This window comes from Centroberyx affinis, unplaced genomic scaffold (assembly GCF_046629955.1).
Source record: "Centroberyx affinis isolate AG114_WGS23_722 - 3 ecotype Tasmania unplaced genomic scaffold, CSIRO-AGI_Caff_v1 ptg002518l_1, whole genome shotgun sequence".
Classification (NCBI taxonomy): Eukaryota; Metazoa; Chordata; class Actinopteri; order Beryciformes; family Berycidae; genus Centroberyx; species Centroberyx affinis.
In genome coordinates, this window is record NW_027280739.1 from 49,675 (window position 1) to 72,852 (window position 23,178).

Below are 23,178 nucleotides of genomic sequence, written 5' to 3' on the forward strand. Positions count from 1 at the left end.
AAGAGCCCAATTCATGTGCAACAACTTCCTTACTGACTGCTATAAGCACTAATTAGGAGGGAAAACTCATACTTGTAGAATACAACAGAGCAGAATATGGTGCTAATTAAGTGGTTTGTAATGATTAATAATGAACCAATACACTACTAATATGTATGTTAATAAGCAATTTATTAATAGTTAATATGTGTTCCCTAATCCAAAGTGTTACCAAATTATTGAATGTGGGAGTCATTTGGTCTGAAGATTGTTCTGCATGGGCTTTTCACAGGCAAGGAATACGAGGCCATTTTACAGGACCAGGAGCACCCTAGAGTGCAGACACCGTTCCCTCGTGATATTCCTGCATCCCAAGACAACAGATCAAAGAGTGGGTTCATGATGTCGAACTCAATAAGCATCACTGAACCTTTATGGGAAGTAGATTTCCACCTGCTTCATCCCTTAAAGAACTGCGGGCTTTCCTTCATGAAGAAAGAACATCCACTAGACACAATTCAGGTCTTGTATGACAGCAGTCCAAGGAGGATGGAAGCTGTTGTCAAGGCAAAGGGTGACTTTACTCCTACAGCTATTTGATATCGATAAATTATTAGGTGTTTATTTCCCTTGCTCTCTTTCTCCCTCTCTCTCTCTCTATAGAGAAAGTGAATTAGAGAAAGAGAGAGCAGCGGAGTACCGACGCTTCCAGTTACGTTTGTGTCTCATCGGGGACTGAAAGAAATCATTCCTCTGCAAAGAATGAATAAAAAACCAAGTTATTCTCTTTTCTGAGGCGATGTCCCTGAAACGTTCTGCCATCGAGGTCAATGAAATATTAATTTTGTATCTAGTGCAAATGTCTGAGCTGGATATTAGCGTGGCAGAAAATGCACGGCATAGTAAATAGGATACATAAACAACATCTGACTTCACGCGTTGTGTAAGACGCCCTGCTGTGGGGCTTGTTGGAGGAAAAAGTGACAGGGGGATTGGAGGAGGAGAGACATGAAGTAGGGGAGAGAGAGAGAAGAGTCGAGTATATAGTTTCTCCCAAAAGCGTGGGAGAGACGGAAATATTCCGAGAGACAGAGACAGAATGCGAGGGATAAAGTCAGAAGACGGGGGGGGAAGAAGAAGAAGAAGGAACAGAGACAGGAGGACATTAGGAACGAATGAGGACAGAGAGAAATAAGAAAGAGCTAATTTCCCATGCCATGAGTGCTTGGGATTGTACAATTAGCGATGAGAAGATGGATGTGCCTTCGGGCGAAGCCATTCCACAGCCAAATTACGCTATTTGGCAAATGATGCAGCCTGTGTGAATTTGTCGTCCTAAGAAAAAGAAAAAAAAAAAAAAAAAAAAAGGCCTTGTTCCTCACATCTACAACGCTCTGGCTCACATTAAGATTGCATCTGTTATCAAAGGAAATGGAAGTAACCCTTCAAGGCATTACAAAAAGATACATCTTTCAAACATCTTGGATCTGGAATATCTTGGAAAAAAGTTTGACATCTCTGAAAGATTAGTGGAGATGGCAGCTCGGAGAAGAATAAAAGAAGCTGAAAGAGGCTGCTTTGGGTCGGTGTTTCAGTCGCACCTTGTGATCAGATATAATTCTTTCTTTAATTGGAAAAAAAAACATAATAATACTAATAACTCCACTCTTGCATCTTATCCCCTGTTTTATAGTCTGAAGTCTTCTCACTACCCACAAATCAATATTCCATTCCGTCTGTGTTTATGCCGTATTGCCGACGCCACGCTGTGATCACAAATAGCGAATGTGCAACATTTATGATGTGAGCTTCGAAAATATCTCATTTCAAGGCAGCAAGACATAATTTCTTTATATAAATTGTGTTTTACAAGTCCTCAACGATGTTACTCTGCAAACTTAACATCATAACGTATTTTGCCGGCTAAATTGGACTTCGTTGTGCGTTGGACACGACTATGACCATGGATTCAATTTTCTGCCAGGAAGGAACAGTTGATCCAGAGAATATATCGCACTGAAAATAGTTGTGTCCTTAAAACAAGCCTTTTTTATTACTGTTATTGACACTATTACTGTTACTATCATTTTATGAGCCCAGCGTGTAGCATCAATATTGCATTTTGAATTGTTAACAAGTACAGACTCTGTACTGTAGCACAGTGCATTCGTGGCTTATAGACCTAATTTATTGTCAATTTATGTGAATGTGAGTTTAGTTCTCCGGCTCCCTGGTTGATGAATCATCTCTCCTATGGAGAATGCAGTAACGTTAGGATACTTGGTTTGCTAGTTAGCAACTGAACCGCAAACATAGCTTATAGCATGTTACATACGTACTGTACATAGAAGCCCGGCTTGTGAAGAATTACTCGGTCTGCCTCTCCTACCTAAGGAGGAAAGAGCCTTCTTTCATGTCATCAAATCTTCCATTTAAGTACATGTAGCATGCATTGCTGTTAATGTATGTTTGCTTCAATTCTTGTTCCAAACTGTGCTAAATGTTCAAGAACACAAGCATATTTCCCACACCAAAATCCCTGTATCTCACTCTCATCTAAGGGCTGGTTCATGCTTCACGTGGAAACAGATGCAATGGAGTGCGCACAGTCAAAATGAAGTAATTGACCTTACTCACATGGTGGCCATTTTGAATACTCAGGGTAGGAAACTGTACCTGGAAGAGTCCAGTTCTGTTCCAGTCCAGCTCTGTGCTACTATTGTGAACCAAGATTCATATAGACATTTATCATTTCACAGATGCCCCACTGAAAAAATATTTTTGAAATGAATGAAGCAAGTATCCAGGGGATGTTTACATTTTAATGTATTTAGTCCATTCTTGTTAGCTACCAGAGTCTCCTAGGTAGCTAGTAGCTTACTAACTAGCTAGTAAGCTAATTAACTTCCCTGTTAAATTCAAAACGTTGTGGTTTTTCGTGTCAAGATTGCTAGCTAACGTTTTATGTTAAGTTTTACTTTTATGTCAGTCTTCCAGGTGTTTCCCAGCCCAAGTGGTCAAAATGGCCGCTGTGTGAATAAGGTCAATTGTGGCCAAAACGACTGGACACATTGGAGTCGTTCACCACCCGAAATATGCAGCAGTCCAGGATTGACTGAACAAAGAGAAACCAGGACTACAGGCCGATTCCTACTGGAATTTTCAGCGAAAGTACTGGACAGAACGTCTGCGGCTCCCATGCATCAGCTTAATGCTGCCAAAAGCATAGCTGACAATTGGATAATTGGCCTATCTCTTAAGTGAGACTATATCAATAATGCAGGCACTATATTTGTTAACCATCAATTAAGCCCTGCCTGCTAATGTTAATTATGATTGACGTGCTCGGTCCTTTGTATTAATTATGTTTATTTAATAATGAATTATCACGTTAATTACCCTGGTGGCCTGCATATTACATTTTTGTTCCTTTTTTCTTTCTAGAAGTAATACTTGACATGCTGCAGACCTGGTAGATCTCAACCGTCTTCTACTGGATACCCACCTGACTGTGGGTGACCCCATGCGAAGAACTGAAATAGTAATACACCTGTGAAGTGCCACTTCTGTCTCTGCCTTTGTTTAATATTCCCAAGAGTCCTGCAGTGAGTGGGCATTCAACCCTGCCTCGCTCTTAACAATTTTGTTCCCTGATAATTCAACAATGTGCTTTATGAGAAAATGCTAGAGTCTGTGTTGTCTTATCATTAAATTTGTTTAAATATATACTGTATATCGCTACATAGATCACAATATCGTAGAGATGGGACGATATATCAGAATTCAATATATCACGATACAAAAATGTGACAATATGTATCATGGCGCAGAAAAATGAATCGCGATATTAGCTTCATATTATTCTGCTGTAGTAATCACAAATCACAAGCTCTCTATCTAAATTATATTATTCACACTTTGTAATGACATTTTTAAATTGTTTACATTCTAGCAAGCCAATGCCATTGCAGGAAAAATGTATCGTGTATCGGATCATATCGTGAGATAAACATATCGTCCCATCCCTCCTATAGCGCAGCAGTCCATGCAAACTAACAGATGAAAAACATAATACAATGTCATGTGACATTGTTTGCATTTGCTAACAAATAGGATTATGAGACATTCAAATATCAGCTACGGTGTGAAGACTTATAGTGAAAGTTAGTTCTCATACGACTTTTACTTTAATTAGTGTACACGCCGCTCAATAAAGAACAGAGTTGATTTGTACAAAATGACTGCCACACCATGTTGAATTTTCATAGTGCCCAAATATAGAGCAGCGAGGCGTCTCACTCCCAGTTCCCCTAGCTGACTCCAGCTCCTGACAACGACAGCGCTGTGGTAAAAATACACCGCCTTCTTCACCATCAAACCCAGCCGGCTTCCTCTCTACTTCCCAAAAGCAGACTTCACAGAGACGTCAGAGAAGTTTTTTTTTTTGTTTTTTGTGGGGTTTTTTTCCCTGACACATCTATAGTCTGAAAGGGATCCGTTACTTTTCAATGTCGGGGGTGGGGGGGGGGGGGCTCTTCCGCATTCGTGCCAGAGATAAAGATAATGTATTGCGCTCCCGCCTCCCACTCCTCCTCTAACGCAGAGCCCAGAGGCGTACGCGGACACAGGTCAAGTGCATCCCACTCGCTGTCGCTTCCTCTTGGGTGATGAGCTGAGCCGGCGCAGCGGCGCGGCAGGTGGCTCGCATACAAGAGATGCTCATTTAGCACAAAACGTGTGTCAAGAGATGCTCTTCCAGAAGTGGGAGTCCGTGTGTGTGTGTGTGTGTGTGTGTGTGTGTGTGTGTGTGTCTGTGTGGGAGTGTAAGGGAGGGGGGACAAAGCCCAAGGGTGTTTGCAAATGCTGAGAAAAATGGAGATGTTTACCTGCCTGTCTGTCTTGAAGAGGACAAAGATGATGTTTTATTCCTGTCATTGTGGGCAGTTTAGATTGGTTTTAAGACGCTTCAACAGGAGAATAAGTCTAAATTACTGAATGAACGAGATTGCAAGAATATTAAAAAAATTCTAAGATTTGTGACAGAAAACACCTATTCGATATCGCGGAATACATTGCGATATTTTGTGAATATCGCGATATTTTCCGCGATAATATTGAATATCGGCCCAAGTCTAGCAGGAGGGTCATGATGCTCATCTTGGAGCTGTGCCATTGACAAGGAATGATTTTCCAGAAATATGGATACCTATTTCTAATTCATAACTGTATATACTACAGTGAAAATGTAGTTCATTTGAACGTAAAAGCTCAATTAACATTTTAGGAGCTCACAAAAATCTGTTCCCAAGTCATGCTTCTGTGATTTCTAGCTTTTGGAGGGAGTTTGTTCACGTTAACGAAAATTGATCGAGCTGTCTGAGATCACAGAGCTTTCATGTTTTCCTTTTTTTTTTTGGTTTAATACTGGGTTTACATCGTCCTTGAGCTACAGTATGAGTTTTGTGGACGGCTGCCACTGAAAATAAGACTGTTTTTCCTAATTTCAGAAAAGTTGAGAGAAAATCCTTTCACCTGACAGCAGCAACGTGTGAATTGTAATTTCGGTTGATTTTTCACTTTCACACTGAGCCTTTTTGAGCGTTTGGCCCAGCAGATGATAACTGGGTTTCTTAGTTGGCGTACCGCACCTCTGGGACCGCTTCGGTTTCCCGCCTTATGCTAAGCTGTCGCATCTGGCTCTACCCATTTTCCCGTTTCTCTTTCCCAAAGCTTTACCCATCACAAAGCTGCTAAAAATGCATGAGGTGGGTGGACGGGTGGACTTTCTACTCCTGAAGAGAGTGTGGAAGACTCGTTCCTGTGTCCTTGGTGCTGACAGCTGATGCTGCTCGTACTTTGTGGTCTAGAAGAGTCTAGGAGAAGTACAGTGGCCACTGTAGAAATCTCCCATCGTGCAGTTGGGGAGAATTTCCCTTCTCTTTTTATGTCGCCTTTTCCTGCACTGCATGACAGGAACCCGACTGAAAATTGGTGATTTTGCTGAGTGAGGCCCAAAAGTTTTTTTTCTTAATACCACATTTTTTCTCCCCGCTAAAATAAACTAAACTAAAAACTAAACTAAAGTAAACTAAACTCAACTAAACTCATTTAGAACTTCAGCAGCAGTTCAGTTATAACTGGAGCCTTTTAATATCCAAATTCAAAATTAAGCTGAATTGGCATATTGCACTGAAATACATGAGAGACAAACATGAGATTGTTTGCCAGTACATTCCTTGGCCCTTTCAATCAACCTGAAGCATTTACATTTGTAATTTAACTACATGTATTATAACACAGGACAGCCACTTTGCTGTGTGTGTAAGTGCTGTTAAGTGTAAGCAGAAATAGCAATTAGTTTGCTACGGATATTCTCACTCATTAACTACTTTCTCACTCATTAAATCTTATTGTACCAAATGTTGGAATATTTGAATTCTGATGAAAATCCATTTCATGTTACACATAATTTTGCCTAATTTTGTCTGATTAAATTTTCAATGTCCAGTTTAGTCTAATAAAATGTCAGATTGGAATAGGAAAACTTACTCTCACTATTTGGTCAAACGATATACTACAAGATAAGCATGAGAAGCATTGCACTGCACAGTCTGCATACATACAGTTTCACAAAAGGCAACAGAATGGACTAATAGGAGACTAACTGATGTGTAAAACGATGCCTCTGCAGATCTTAACGCAGACCAATTACTTGTTCATCTGTTACTGTTTGCTTTCCACGGGGTTAATGCCTCCAGATTGAAAACAACGGAGCGGATAACTTATTGTTCCAGTACAAATGTCACCAATCTTCCACTCCAAGTAATCAAATTTAACAGAATTTCAATTCATAATTAACTCGGGGCTTCGACCAGTGCACCGCCATACTTCAGTAAGCAAGCCAACTCTTCTTTGTGTTATGTTTTTTTTTTGCTCAAATGTTAAAGTGGAAGGCCGTTTTGATGGAAAGCTCGCCAATAAATATGAAAATTGTATGAATGTAAGTTTGTAGACATTCACTTTTGTTCCTTTCTGGACAAATCTGTTTGGGTGAGGGACAGTCTTCAGACAGAATCCACATACTGCAGCTCATATGTAAAGAAAACGGATGTCCAACTTTCTTTGCCATTAAAACTCAGTTGAATGGTCTCATAACTAAACTTTTCTTTCTAGGTAAAAAAACGCAATTTGGGCTGCGTCCAGGAGACCTTTGTGTTCACTGTCTCTCTCTCTCTCTCTCTCTCTCTCTCTCTCTCTTGCACAACCATTCAAGGCTTTGTGGGAGATTTATTTTTCAAGCAATCAGCGCTCCAGTGTGCCTTTTTTTTTTTTTTTTTAAAGTGTAACTTGGCAACAAAACCGGTGGAGAGACGCGTTCACCTCTGCGCACCACTACAGCGCATTTTTCAATAACAACACTTGGAAATGAGCCGACCTATTCAAGGTGCAGACAGCGTTGACACTTACCAATTACTCGTTTCAATCAGATTTTGCTATTTAAGTTGAAGTGTGAAAAGCAAAAAAAAAAAAAAAAAAACGCGGCCCGCCCGCCCACACACCTGCTGTCACCGCCTGAACGCCCACAGATCTCTTCCGATGCGGATGATGTATCGCTTGCTGTTGCTTTGCCGCAACAAAAAAAAAAAAAAAAAACATGGATTTATACAAGGTGAAGCCAGGCAGCCCAGATAATAGGATTTCTTTTTCTGTGTTCTTTTGAGTGCGTTTTCATAGCGTAATTGTTCGAAATTAGTGATCAAGGTGAGCTGGGAAAGGCCTGGCGGTGGATTTTTTTGGGGGGAAAAATGACGATTCGCCTCGTCAAGTGGAGTGCGCAGGTAAAAAAAAAAGAAAAAAAAAAGAGGCTGATTTGGGCGCTATAAAAAGATGCGTCACACCTTCCCACACAGTCTCCTCATGCTACACCCACTTTGTGCCTGGATCAGACACACACGAGGCTTTCCTGCATTCCAAAAACTAACGCTAATTTCTAGTTATTTGAACCCGTGTGTGGTACAAAGTGACTCAAAGCACATGCGCACACACACACACACACACACACACACACGCCTGAAAGCGCGCACAGGCTCGTAACCCAGCGCAGTACAGTTTCCCCAGTGGGACCGGGGAAAGCAAAGAGAATTGACATTTGCTGTGTCTTAGCGCCTCGGCGGGCCGCGGCGCATAGGTTGCACTCGCAAAAGTCATGAGTTTTAATCCGGCTTGCCATTTTTATCAAATGTCATGTCCTCTTTCCCTCGCTCCCTCCCTCCCCGTCTCCCCCCCCCCCACCCCGGCCTCCGAGTAATAAAGCACCTTGAAAATAATCTTTAAAAAAAAAAAAAAAGATTGTTTGCGCGCATACCTAGAGAGCAGAGCTATTTGTTACAGATGCCGCGTGCGGTAATATATCCCAATGGGACGGTTTTATGGGGCCGTTAATGTTGGCGTGTCTGCCTTGATGGGTGGCTGTTTGTACACTTGGTGTGTGTACTGCGGAATTGTAAACATAAGTCTACCTCTGGAGCAAAGAGTACAAATGGAAATAGACGTTTTTTTGTTTTTTTTTCCAGCACCCGCTTGAACGTCAAGAATATGGATGTTTGGGAGTTTATGTGACTAGTGGCTCCCAGTGTAGATGTAGGGTGCGGTCGTGTGTGTGTGTGTGTGTGTGTGTGTACCTTGATGGCGGAGGTGGCGATCTGCAGGTGGTGCAGTCTCCTCAGGGTGCTCTCTCGGTCGGTGAAGTAGGACGCGGCGAGCTGGTGGAGCAGCTCCAGGGAGACCACCGAGCTGTTGCTGTTGCCCTCCGACTTCTTGCTCAGCCTCTGCTTGTCCAGGAAAATGGTCAGGGACTCCTCGCCTGTGGACAGAGCAGTGGACCAATCGATCAATCGATCAATCGATCAATCGATCAATTAATCGAACAGCAAACCTACCTACCTGCCTACCTGTCAGTCTGTCTGTCTATCTATCCAGTAGGGATGGGACGTATTGTCATGTTTTTTTATTGCAATATATTGAATTTTGATATATCCTCCCAGCCCTACTATCCAGCAAATTGTTAATTATTAATCCAGTGAATTATTAATTATGAATTGAATCAATCTGAGTCCGTTTTTGTCAGTCATTAAGTCACTTAGCCAGTAATTCAATTAATAATGTAGTGTACTGAAGACTGAATTTTCAGTCAGAATTTTCTATCTATCTATCTATCTATCTATCTATCTATATTAATTCAATCAACCAGCCACAATCAGTCAGTCAGTAAGTCACGTAGCCAGTAATTAAATTAATCAATTAGTACGATTCCCTGTTAATGAATCCTGAAAACTGTCATAATTCTCACACACACACACACACACACACACACACACACACTCACGGTAACTTGACTTTCTGATTTACTGCAGTGAGCGTTGCGTGGAGACCGCCGCTAATCTCCCTCTGAGTCTCATTTAATAAAGTAGTGAATCTTGTGTGTAACGCGGTTACAGACGGAGAGAACGGGACACCTGGGTCGCTTCAATCACAACGGCGTTCCCGGGCCGGAGCGACAGGCTAGCCGATCTCCTCGGCTCGAATTGGAAGCGACGTTCCGGTTTTAGTTTGCATAAACACTTGTAGTTTTTTTTTTTTTGGGCATCTCGCTGTGGTTTTTGTGGTTTTGCCTGTCCTTGTTATCTGTGATGGATAATGTGTCCTCTGACGACGTTTTAGAACCTGTTTGTGGCTCCCTGCAATTATTGATGAGGAGAATTGGAAGATTTATTTATTTTTTGGAGCGGCTGACACGCTCACAGCATCACGTCAGGTTGAGCTTGGAGTGCAAACGAAAATGTACCAAAGGAAGAGGCTGATTTAAGTGCTACATTGAGGTAAATTACAACCCCCACAGTGTCTGGCTGGGCTCGTGTTTTGCCTAAACCAGACAGAAATGAGACTTTTCCAGGGCTTTTAACAAAGCAGGCCATAATTTTCCGAATATTTTAATCATAGTGTGAAGCAAGTGACTTAAATAACCCCCCCCCCCCTCCCTGCCACACACACACACACACACACACACGGAAACCCTAGGCTGTAGAATAATAGTACACCGCCGACAGCCAGAGAGAGACAGAAAGTGACTAAAAGAGGAACATTAGCTGGGTTTCCATCGCAAATTATGATGTAACACATTAGAAAAGCTGACTGGAAACGGCAAAATTAGATTAAAAAATGTCCCTAAAGTTTTTACGCCTACTCGAAGTGGAAAATGTTTGCGTAAAAAATGCAATAAACAGGTAGGGAAATGCATTTATCGAGCAAATAATGATGTATGTCGGCCTGGCGAAAGATTCAAAAGTTAGTTGGTACATTAGAATATTATCAAGTGCATTCCTTTGTTTTCATTCTTGGAGAAAAGTATGGAACATTACTGAGACTAGAGAACAAATTGTCCAATAATAATCAATTCTTGAACGTTTCTTTACTCTAAATTCCTAAACTTCTAAGTCCAGAAATCACTCTAATCAGACTTGAGTCATAATTTGAATTGCTTGAGACTTGACCTGATGCATGAAGAGAAGACTTGAGACTTGACTTGACTTGGGTTCTGGTGACTTGGGACTTGACTCTGACTTGTACTTTGATGACTTGAAAAGGTTTCTAAAGTCTTGACTTGAGATCTTGTGTTTGTGTAAATGACTTAGATTGAAAGTGATGAGATTTGTTCCAGCAGACGACTGAATTTAAATTCTGTTTTCTGAATTTGTATGGAACAATTTAATTTATTGAAGTTGAAACTGATTATAGAAATCAAACTCATGATGCTTTTACCAAGTTTTTACCCTATTAAAACCATATTGCATTGAAAAGTCCTAGATATTTAGTTTTCTTTAAGATATTAAATTGATACTGGACTACATCTAGACTTTAGACTTGACATTAATGACATGGATTTGACTTGATGTTCTAAATTTAGACTTGGGACTTGAGACTTATGCCTCAAGACCTGAGACAGACTTGGGACTCGAGCGAAGCTGACTTGGTCACACCTCTGCCTAATTCCCATTTTACTTTTTGCCACATTTCAAACGTTTCGCATCCAATTTGCCTCACAGTTCGACGGCGACAGAGCGAGAGACAGACATAAAAAAAAGAGAGAAAGAGAGGAGCACAGTGACACGCAGGAGAACAAGAGAGAGAGAGAGAGAGAGGGGGGGGAAGATGTAGAGAGCTGGAATGTGTGCATCGCTCTCAGCCACGGCCTCATCAGTATGCCGAGTATTGGCTCAGCCCGTTTAGTCGAGGCTGTTAATTACGTATGGAGTCTAACTATCACTCTGCCGCTGCATTCATCTCTGCTCTGCCTCCCACGCCGCCGCTCCAGTTCATACATCCAGTGTTAAGTGGCTTCCAAAATGATGTGTCTGTGGCTCCAAACCAACGCAGGACCAAAACATCACAGTGACTTGTCAAGATACCTAGGGAAACAGTCCGGATTTTTCTGTCTGGAACAGTCTTCATCATCAATCGATAGTAATTTGCCATTATGCTTATGTTCCTTATAGCCCATTACGTTACTGATAATGAATTAACAACATAGCTTTTGCACAATCCACATCTCAATTTGTCTCAAAGCTTCAACATGCTTCTCTACATCTACATCTCCTCCTTTGTGATTGGTATAGATTTAATAAGCAAAATCAATAAGGGATAATGGCTTTCACCCGCATTCACCACATCAGTGTACCAGTCAAAAGTTTGGACACATGCATTTTTCTCTATTTTTACTATTTTCCACATTTTAGAATAACGGTAAAGGCGTCAAAACTGTGAAATAACACAAATGGAATTATGCAGCGACCAAAAAAAGTGTTAAATCAAAACTATCTTATATTTTAGATTCTTTAAAGTAGCCGCCCTTTGCCTTGATGGAAAGGCAAAGGCTTTGGAAAGAAATTCATACTATTTGTCTAAGAAACACATTTCAAGCATTTAAGCATAAGCCTTTAGATCAAAATGGCTTTAAGAGGATGAGAAACATAGAATATTCAATCAGGTGGGTCCAAACTTTGACCAACGTTGTAAATTTCCTCTCGATGATACGAATGTTAAAAGGTTTCTTTACTCACTATCAATCTTCCAAAGGTCTCCATTTTTTTTTAAAAAGAGACCAAATGACTTGTATATATGTGGGCTGTGATATGGAGAGCGGGAGCAGCAGTGTATCAATATCTTGAGGTCAGCGCTCCGAATGCAACAGCGGTCTTTGGTCTTGTTTTGCGAGGCGAACACGGTCGATACCGCTGGCGATTCTGTTTTCGCGAGTTGCTCCTCTCCTCTGAGATTGAGGGTAAAAAAGAAATCCAATAAAGAGAGACTATACTAAGAAACGGGTCAATTCAATCCCTCTCCCAATGTTCTTGCAGCTGTGTGTAACGCTCATACGAGGGAAGGATTACGGTGTAAAAAAAAAAACACTAAATAAAACACGGCTGGAAGGTGCGGTATCATGGTCAAAATTTCATAATCTCATAATCCTAAATAATCATAATCCTGGTTAATAATACAGTTAATTGATGCCTCTGTGTTTTTTTTTCAATGGAACACAATGTATTCTGAATGCTTTTCCAGGCTCCTAGGTTCATGAAATCAATTCATCACCGTTTTTTTCTTACTGACTTGAAATTTGCATTGTTCTCAACCTTTTTGGCCTGTGACCCCTTAAAATGAAGTGACTGTCACTGTTTTTGTTTTGTTTGACATCAGAGGAGGCCTAGAGCAGTGGTTCTCAACGTAGGGTCCGCGGACCACCAGGGGTCCTTGAGGTGGTTCCAGGGGGTCCCGAGCATATTGATGAATTGTTAAACGTCTCCATTATTTCATTTACAAGAAGTGAACACAATTAGAGAATGTGGAAGAATGACTGTTTTGATCATAGTTTCATGGTTATCTCTCTACCTGCAATACAGACAGTGTTGGAAATCTGGACAAAATCATATCTAACAATAAAAATATTCTCAGATTTGGGTTCGAGAGACAAAATCTCCTCAAATGGCCCTAATGTGTACTAAATTAGGAGTCCTTGATATGAAAAAGGTTGAGAATCACTGGCCTACGGGCTATTTAGTATTTTACAAGAAAAAAGCAGAAATTAGAGGAAAAAACTGTAAAAAATAGATGATCTGATCTGAATTTGTATGATCGAATTATGTTTTCTTCTCATCCCATAAATAAACTTGTGACCCCCCCAAGAATTATCTCGTGACCCCCAGGTTGAGAACCACTGACGCAGAGGACCATGTAAACTTTCAATTCAATAAGAAAGAAGAAAGAAGAAGAAAACTGCAAACGCAGGTTTTGTTCTGACATTTGCAAAAACCAGGAAGTAGACTCCACACTTCTACTGTACTGGGTGGATATTAAGTGCTGGTCCTGTACTTTCAGAGAGTACCACTCCAACAACAGGCTATAACTCAGTGGATTTTACCGCTGAGACCTAAAATGGGCAGCTTCCCCCTATTTCTGGTGTGTCCCGACACTCCCTCACCCCAGAATAAAGGAGAGCTCTGTCACCCGCGGTCCTTCCTTACCTCCCAGGGTAGCGGAGACTAGGAAGTGGGTCCCGTACTTCTTGATGAGGTTCTCGTTGATCTGCTGCAGGGTCGGCCGCCGCCCCAGTAACCGCAGGTTGCGTAGGAACTCCGGCGCTAAGGGCAACGGGGCTTTGAGGAAATCTCTCTTCTCCGTCGCGAGGCTGTTCACCTTCCAATGGCTGAACTCCCTGAAATGAGGAATGCGTAAAAGAGGTGAATACACACGCAGCTCCCAGTAAGGAAGGATAGGCGAGGGAGAGAGAGAGAGAGAGAAAGAGAGAGTGTAAAAACAGCAAGACTGAGAAAGAGAAAGCTTAAAGGAGTGTTTCTCCAAAATGTTCCCATAGACAACCAGTGTATAATTGATCAATCACATAATAAATATGCAATCAAGCAAAATGCATCACATCCATTATATCAGAGGTGGACAACACTGACTGATTCTTACTGAAAGGAAAACCCATATAAGGGCCTAACCCCAATAATAACCCTATAGAACACCTAGATACAGATATCAATACACACAGGGAGAAAGGCTAAGATGTAAAAGGATTGAGAGGAGAAAGAAATCTCTCTCTCTCTGCGGCCAGACTGCTCCCTGCTCACAGTGTGTGTGAGGTGTCGGAGCAGAGAAACATTAAAATTAGTAGATTGGACTCGGCTTCCTCGGTTGTCAAGGGAAATGCCGGGCGGCGGCAACAGAGAGACCTCATTTCAGTTCAAGTGGTCAACAGTACACAGAGAGAGAGAGAGTGAGAGAGAGAGAGAGAGAGAGAGAGAGAAATTATTTTGGAGTTTGGAAATTCTTCCGTTTCAAGCGGCTGATCATCATTTCATCGGCTCATTCCTGCCGTAGGCCTATTGGAACCCCGAGATTATGCAAATATCAGCAGAAAAAGTACATCTGCATAAATTCGCCGGCGAAAAACAAGGGGTGTCGAATATTAACGCATTATGTATGCATTCTCCCAGAACAAAACACTAGCAATGACACTGTTTTCCCACGGGTACACACACACACACACACACACATACAGAAACATACCCAGAGGGAGGTCCATATACTGTTTCACAGTCTCAGCTTCCCACTGGCAGCTCTTGCAGAGCCTTTTTTGCGGTCAACAGTTTGCTATTACCGACAACACTATACTGTAATTATGCTGTTGACAGCATTGCGATTACATTAAGCTACATACAATGGACTAATTCCCTGAATAATATATGCAGTGAATACACACAGGGTCATTCAAATGTTACCGCTGTAAAGATAGCATTGGGCTGTAATTAGGTTTTTATGCACTGCGTTGCTTATTAGTCTTAAAGGGATAGTTCACATTTGTAACCATTTAACACGTACCTTGACACAGCAGGAGTGGCCCCTGGAGTATATGTTCAAACTAGTGCTTCATTAGGATGACCAGTCTCACACGATGCACCAATTAATGTCTCTGGGTTGACCACAGTCATAGTCACATTGCATTAACTCTGGCTCCATTGTTCATTCAAGAAAATAGTAGAAATTCTAGGTTGATTCACAATTTGTAGCATTAACTTTGGTTATACTGTTTCTTTTTTTTTCACAAAAGTAGGATACATTTGAGGGAAGGTAAAACCTTGAATGATGTTGAGAATGCTGTGAAACTGTGAGTAAACAATGGCAAAAAAAAAAATGCTGTGTTGGGGTGCTGCAAGCAAAATCTCTCAGAGGAATAAATAGGTTAAAAAGTCAAAAGGAGCCGGAACAACCTTCACTTCCTCAGCTCTCCCTTTCAGCTTGGTTCTCTGCAGAAAGGAGTCATTAGTTAAATCATATCACCTTCCCTGCTGTATGTATCTCTTTACAGCATTGAATAATGGAATGGATGGCCAGGTTGTTAAAGGGGCCGCCTTTGTAGCTTGTAACATATTACATACTAGAACCATCACTTATACAACAATATGCTCTATCTATTGCCATACATCACTGTGTTCCCGCAGCAACTACAAACAAATTGACAAAGAACCTATATGTATGTTCTTGCTTGTGTGAGTTTCACCTGTTTGCCGTAAATTAGAAGTCTGTCCATCTAATTGTCCTTCATGATAGCATTCTGTTTTGCAATGCAGATGTTCACAAAATGAGGAACAGCATAATAAGAAAATCTACTTAAGTAAGTATCTCATTTAAAATGTACTCAGAGTAAAAGTTATTGCGGTACTTTTTAGAATAGAGAATGTTGTTAGCTCTTTTCGTTCCTTTTCATTGGAAAATGTGTAAATGACAAAGTAAAGCCATAAGATTCTTCTCAATGTGAATGGCTCCGCAATTTGTCATTTTATGACTGTCCAGCTTCTGATGCTTATGGAGAGGCACAAAATTTTACTCTGTAATGGATGTGACTTAAAATGTAAAAGTAAAAGGACACAAAATTTTACTCTGTAATGGATGTGACTTAAAATGTAAAAGTAAAAGTACACAAAATTTTACTCTGTAATGGATGTGACGTAAAATGTAAAAGTAAAAGTACACAAAATTTTACTCTGTAATGGATGTGACTTAAAATGTAAAAGTACACAAGATTTTACTCTGTAATGGATGTGATTTCAAATGTAAAAGTACACAAAATTTTGCTCTGTAATGGATGTGATTTCAAATGTAAAAGCACAAGTAAACAAAATTTTACTCTGTAATGGATAGCAATGGAAAAGCAAAAGTACAATACTTAGTAAAACGACTGACTTAAAATAGTCAAAAAGTACAAGTAAACAAACAAAAACAAAAACGCTCCGAAATTACAGTAACTGGAGTAAATGTAATTAGTTTCTTCCACCCTTGCATAAGACTAATTGAACTAACATAACACAATCTAAATCAGCCTCGTCTCCACTGACAACTGAAATTCTCAAGTGATAAATTAAGTAAATACAAATAAACACAATTTTGCATCATGGATAAACACTGATGGCTGTATGCCCCCTCTTCTACTTCATTTTCTTCTTCTTTTATTTTATGGCAGTTGCCAAACAAGTAATTATGTGCTTGAATGTGACCCGCTCGTCTCGAAGGTGGAGAGGACAGACTGAACACCCACTGCAACATCAGTAATTACTGAATGTTTTTTTGGCAGCATCTATCTCCGTCTTTATTCTCCTTTATTCCTCTGATTTATTGCAACAAATGGTCCTGTGACCATCTTGCGTCACCCGGACAAATAACTTGATCGTCTCTCCTCTTTTACGGCCTGAGCGCACTGCACCGCCTTCCCTTTTCTCACCTTAGAAAGCTCTCTCTCCTTGATCTTTCACACGTTTCACTTTTCGCACATCTTCTCCCTTTCCCGCTCCCTGACTTTTTTTTTTGCCATTTAATTTTTCAGTTCTGCTTTCTTTTGTAAATTAGTTCCCCAGAGTTTCTCTAGTACTGAATAGGTGTGGTGGGTCACCCTGCCTTAAAGAGCTGCTAACACTAAAATAAATTTGTTAGTATTGGTTTTAGTTTAGAGTTTTTAGTGTCCCATGATGGTCTACATGCTGTTTCAGAGAGTTTTCCACCCTGACAAGAATGCAATTCCGGGGGAAACACTGAATACTTGTCATCTTTGGCAGGAAAAATAAAAACAAATCTAAGATATTGAATATTGGCACAAAATATCGAGTGGGGGGCAACTTCAGTCAAAAAATCCTGGTATCATATGAGTCTTCCATGTATTTGGTGCGGAGGTTTAGAATGAAGTGTAGAGCACAGCACCCAAGCCATACCAACGTTTCCAATCTTCTGTCCTTTAGAGACTCCACTTTTTGTTATTTTCACAACGTCTCCAATTTCATCCCAAACCGACTGTCCTAATTCACTCAGAGAAAATTCCAGAAATCGATGGCCCCAAATCACTACAGTACATGCCAACTCTCTTCCCTTTTACTCCCCATAGCCATATGCTGTGTGTGCAATGGCACTCTTTGGCTTTGGTCGGTGCAGAACACAAAGTACGGAATGAGAAACACGGCAAAAAAACAAAAAAAATCAGAATAAATGCATTTCAAAACGAGATTCACAACTTTTCGCAATTTCTAGTGCGACAAAAAGTTTTAAATGCATTATTTTGAACACAGCCGTGCCGTGACAAATCCCCCCCCCCCCCAAATCAAAGGTCACTCTCATTTGGATGCGGCAAAACATAACAATTACTTTGGCGCTATCACACGCATCAAAAAGCATTAGTTTTAGCTTAGCGGCTCAGTCGCAGGACGCCGCCCATTAGTTCTGGACCGATTTAAACGTGAGCCGATGTAGACTGATGTGTTGTCGGAGCGTCGCCACGGTGACTGAGCACAGGGGGGGGGGGGGGGACAGGGTAGCCGACGGGAAAAGAAGAAGGAGAAGAAGAAGTGGAGCGGGTGCATCATTTACTTCTCTCCTCGCTTCGCTCTCTAAGAGTTAACGGCGAGAGTGCCGGCTGACTATTTGGCTAATGATGATAGATGGAGTTAATTAAAAGGTTTTAGCACAGCGCTGATTGCACCTGCAGCTCTCCGGCTCTTGGTTTTGCTGAACCAGAGGGAATTTTTGTGGGTTTTTTTTAAAGTCCACCCCCTACTCCAAAAAAAATGCCTATGCCTACCTATGCAGAAATTTTCCCTTGGATGTTCTTCCTGGCAGCGTGTTGGAAAATAACACCTGGATATTATTATTAGCTGTCAGGTAGAGAGGGAGCAACAGCCGGCTCTCGGGGTGAACGTGTTTACCAAACGCTTCGCACCGATCCGGCGGCGGAGAGTGGGAATTCTGTACAAATGAATGGGAATTTCTTCTTCTTCGGGAGCGGAGGGGTGGGTGAAAATGAAACTGAAATGATCCGCCGTGATGTGGTGTCGTCTCTCTGGCCAAGAATAAACACCTGAACGTTCTTGTGTCCCTTTTCTTTTAATGGCATTGGCAGAGAGAGGGAGAGAGAGAGAGAGAGAATGACAGTGACAGAGACAAAAAGCAGAATGAGACAAAGAAAAAAAGTGGGAATAGAGAGAGAGAGAGAGAGAGAGATAAGTATAATATATAAGTGTAGTATAATGCACATAGTTGGTTGCAGTGTTTACCCAGTTCTCACTTATTTGTATTTATATTTTTTAACTGCAATGTCCACATTTTTCTATTTTTATTTTAAGTTTTACTTAACTTTACTTATCTGTACATATACTGTATATTTTTTTAACAATAGAAGCACAATTTTTCTTATTTTTTAAGTTAATTTTACCTACTCCTACTTATATATTTGATTGCAATGTTGCAATGTTACATTTTTTGTTTTTACTTCACACTTGCTTTGGCAATGTAAACGTATGTTTCCCATGCCAATAAAGCCCCTTTGAATTGAATTGAATTGAAATTGAATTGAGATAGAGAAGGAGAGTGAGAGAGAATGAGAACGGAGAAAACAGAATGACATCGAGAGAGACACAGAAAGCAGAATGAGACAAACAAAGAGAGAGAGAGAGAGAGAGAGAGAGAGAGAGAGAGTCATCTTTCGACGAAACAACGAAAAAATAGTGGGATAATAAAGAGAAACTGATCGAAATAGAGTAGACATAGAGAAGAGAAAGAGCCAGAGTGACACAAAGAGAGAGAGAGAGAGAGAGAGAGAGAGATCGGGTCATCTTCCGTACACTGTACCCTAAGCTCCTCAGCTCACTGTATACCGCGAGCCCATTTGTCCCGAGCCTCACATGGTGATGAGAGAGGTTTGCTGTGTTGAAACTGAACAGACCTGAAACTTTATAATGAGCAGTTTCACCTGAGTCAGGTACAATCTCACCTCTTAATAAGAAGTGACCCAAATACTATTTCTGGCTCCACACAAAAACAGGGTGGGTGTGTGTGTGTGTGTGTGTGTGTGTGTGTGTGTGTGTGTGTGGGAGGGGGGTGGTGCAACCTTCAAGTCCTGCCATGGAAATTCTGCTTAACTCCTCGCAACCGGCCCTCCATGGAAATGTGCCTCGATCCATGAGAGGAGGGTGATATTTTCAAACTGTTTTCTCCACCTGCTTTTTTCACCTACTTATTAAACCGGGGGGAGTTCAGGTTCTCGCGGCGGCGGAGGACAGGATATAAATAAGTATAAGAGAAATAGAGAGTAATGAGGATAATATAGCGCGTAATTATCCACTACCGAACAAACCGGGAAACAAAAGCAGTCGTTTTCCAGCTTTATTTTTAGAGAGCGAGTTTTTTTTTTTTTTTTTTTTGGCCGAACCTATAATTATCTTGTTAGTTCGACTGAGGCAGGATTTTGAGCACTTCATAAGACTTGACAGGCTGTGTCGTCGGGCAAAAATCAGCACACAGCCAAAAAAAAAAAAAAAGGTTATTACTCCGAAACTGCAGTAGGTTCCTCTCACTTTTTCTGCGAATCCGTTCTCTTGTCCCGGGACCCGAGTTCATTAAAACCCGCTCGCGTCACTTGGGGAGCCCGCTTCAAAAACGCCGCCCCTCCGCCCAGACCGGAGGGGGTGGAAGTCGGACCGTGATTTTTAATGACGTCTGGGTTCGCTCCCACCAGAGCCATTATGCGTCTCCCGCCATGAATTAAACCGGAGGCTCGCTGCGAGGGGGGGGCCCCGAAATGGCGTTCCCCCGAAATGAACCGTGACTTCAAGAGGGAGCGAAGGATTTTATGGAGACCAAAGATATCATTTCAGTCCTATTTTTCTGGTTTTAAGTGTATATTTCTGAGCAGGGGAGTCAAAGCAATTTGAATGTGTGGTAATGTTCAATTTGCATGGTGTGTCCTAAATCTGTACAAGGCATCACCTGCCTCCTGAGCGTCTGTGTCAGCTATTTTTTTTTTTAATTTTGTCAAGCTTCGGCTGAGTCTTGTTGGCTTAAGATGTCAAAGACACTGCAGATCAGATTTACAGATGGAGGTAACAACAACAGACTTATGTATAGAAATATGTCTTGTAAAATATACAGACAAAGGTTAAAAATATCGAGAAATAAGTGCGGGAATGCAAATATGCATTGTTAGCATTTAAGCATGTATTTATTAAGTGGCATACAGGCAGGGATGCTTGCACAAATGCATGTACAAGTCTCATATACAATGATATGTATAGGTCATGTGCATGTACACGGAACCGAATTATGCAAGCACGGCAGATGGAAGTAGCATATGTGCACAAATACGGTAACATATGCACATAATTCCCCCCCGAGTGTGCAGATGTGCATTGTTAGCTATCTCCTTGTAAAAAGATACCAACAAATTGATACCGAGTTATGTACAGGAATATCTACCTGTCACAGATCAGGAAGAATCTCAAGGAAAAGTAAATACACAATAGCCTGCATCCATCCGTTTTCCATTAGTGCTGCGCTGTCCACTGGGGACTGAAAGGTTTCACCACAGAAGAAAATAACTAAACTAACAATACAAATAACTAGCAATACTGCAACAAAGGCAGTGTCTCTCAAGCAACCTTTACCTTTCTTATGATGGCGGAAAAGGCATTTTTCTAAACAATTCCTCACTGCAACATGTGGGACTTCATCTGTAGATCCATACTGAAACCATAGACATTCTGTTGATTCAATAGTGTTTCATGTTAGGCTCCCGAAATCAAGTTTATTTCGCGTTTACGGTATTTTCACAGATGCTTTCTGAACACATTTTGCAGAGGAGGAAGTAAAAAAAAAAAAAACAATTTAACCCCGAGTCATTTTAATTTTGCATGACGCGCTCTGAATCTGCTCGCCGACCTACCTGCCTTTCTGCACGGCTGGCTCTACTGTATCTAGGTTGAGTGTTTGTGCCATATGATACTGTAGCTATTAGTAACATACTGGCAAATCAAGGGGCTGAACGCCTCACTTTCCCTGTTAAATTTCCCTCAGCTATTTTGAGAGCCGTGGCGCAGCCCATCTCCCCGTGCGCGAGTGTGTGACGGTGTGTGTGTGTGTGTGTGTGTGTGCACTGCGCGCGGAGGTTGATGTGCCCTATTTCCCTCCGAAACTGAAAAACTAGGTTTTTGGGCTTATTAATATTTGTATCCACTCCTCTCGTCCCGAAAGAGAGTGAAAGAGAGAGGCGGTCTATCACTTGAGCGCGAGGCGGCCCCTCTCTGAATTAAAATGAATCTGTTTGAAAAGAACAGGAGAAAAAGCTTCAATGTGATTGTTTCTCGGGCTGAATAATTGTTCGGAAAGAGAACGAGATTGAATATCTCGGGTGTCTTTGACGTAAAAAAGCGGCCTGCCAATGTTAATTTGTTGAGATACGGTCTGTCTGTCTCCACGCGCCGCTGCCACGACTTTCCAGTAATACATTTCTGAGATGGCGCCGCTATATAGACAATGGCATTATTCATAAAGCGTACTGCAAGAGCAAAATTACTTATTGATGCGCAGAGGTATCCCCAAATCAGATAGGTAGAGAGCTTCTAAGAGCGCATTTCTGAACTCTGTTGGTTATGGTAATAGAATTAATGTATGGATTGTGCACACTTTGATGAATAGATAGGGACTTTTAGAGAGGAAAGACACTTAGCAATTAGCAGCAGTTTTCTTTTCCCAGGTGTCTCATTTGTGCAGCAATAGTATTAACAATCAAGTGGTTAAATACTCACTGGAATATATGTGATGAGCAGCTCTCAGCTTCTTTGTCTAATCCCTCGTTCTCACCGCCTGTGTGTCACCCTGGCTCTTTTCTCCAGTCTTTTTCTCTAGCTCCTTCCCGCAGAAGGGTACCTTTAGCGTCGTTATAGCGACGCCAAGGGATTTGACAAAGAGTCAACATAGGACCGAGTTGGGAATGAGAACGTTGTTTTTTCCTGTTTGTCTCATTCTGCTTTTTGTCTCTCTATCACTGTCGTTCTGTATTTTCTCTCTGTCCCTCTCTGAGTCACTTACACACACCCTGTCAGAAGACCTGAGCTGCCTATCAGAAAATGAAATAGAAAAAAAATCAGCCGAGGGCCAAAAGCAAAACAGAGACATGTCCCTTTTTTTTTTCCCGCTATTGTAAGAGGTACATTTCAGGCATTGTTGGGAACACCGATGGATCCGAGTATTTTCCCGAGCTCGCTCCCTCAGCAGAGCTTCGGTATCGGAATTCAAGACGAATCTCGCGAAATTATGAGCGAGCGGGATCTAAACGGCCCGGTTATATTTTTCTACTGTATTGCCTCGGAGGTGCGTTGCCGCGGGGAGAGCGGGCGAAATCAGACGAGTAAATTGTTTGTGTCTTTTTCCAGCTGGGATGAAATAATTGAATCAGCGCGTGTTTATACACAGATCTTGGTGGCACTTATTATCGCAGCGAGCCATCGACAATGTCCCGGTGTCATCTCGCCGACGCGCGCGCACACACATGCGGTCCAATTACGAGCCGATCCCGCCCGCGCTAGTATGGGGTGGAGATGCAATCTGTCATCTCCTTAACAAAGTGAGAAATTTTAATAGGAAAGAGAGAAGGAAAGATGAGCGTCAGGCCGAGTTCATAGCGAGAGACCTGGGCTGCAGGACATTAAGAAATCGAATATGAAAAAAAAAAAAAAGATTAATTATCCTCCCAATAGTTGGACCCAGTTATTCCCCTGGGACCACACCGCTACCTAAGGTCTGATTATATTTACCCATTCTTGGCCCCCA

The 23,178-nt window shown here is 41.5% G+C and overlaps 1 protein-coding gene across 1 annotated transcript in view; it reads right to left on the reverse strand.

Moving 5' to 3' along the window:
* Positions 1-23,178, reverse strand: part of LOC139656705 (BMP/retinoic acid-inducible neural-specific protein 3-like) — an 89,356-nt gene that overhangs the window by 48,322 nt on the left and 17,856 nt on the right. Inside the window, exons 2-3 of the mRNA XM_071534322.1 lie at positions 13,557-13,747; positions 8,661-8,842 (exon numbers count right to left, since the gene is read on the reverse strand). Of these exons, the coding sequence (XP_071390423.1) occupies positions 8,661-8,842; positions 13,557-13,747 (373 nt within the window). The remainder of the gene's footprint in view (positions 1-8,660; positions 8,843-13,556; positions 13,748-23,178) is intronic.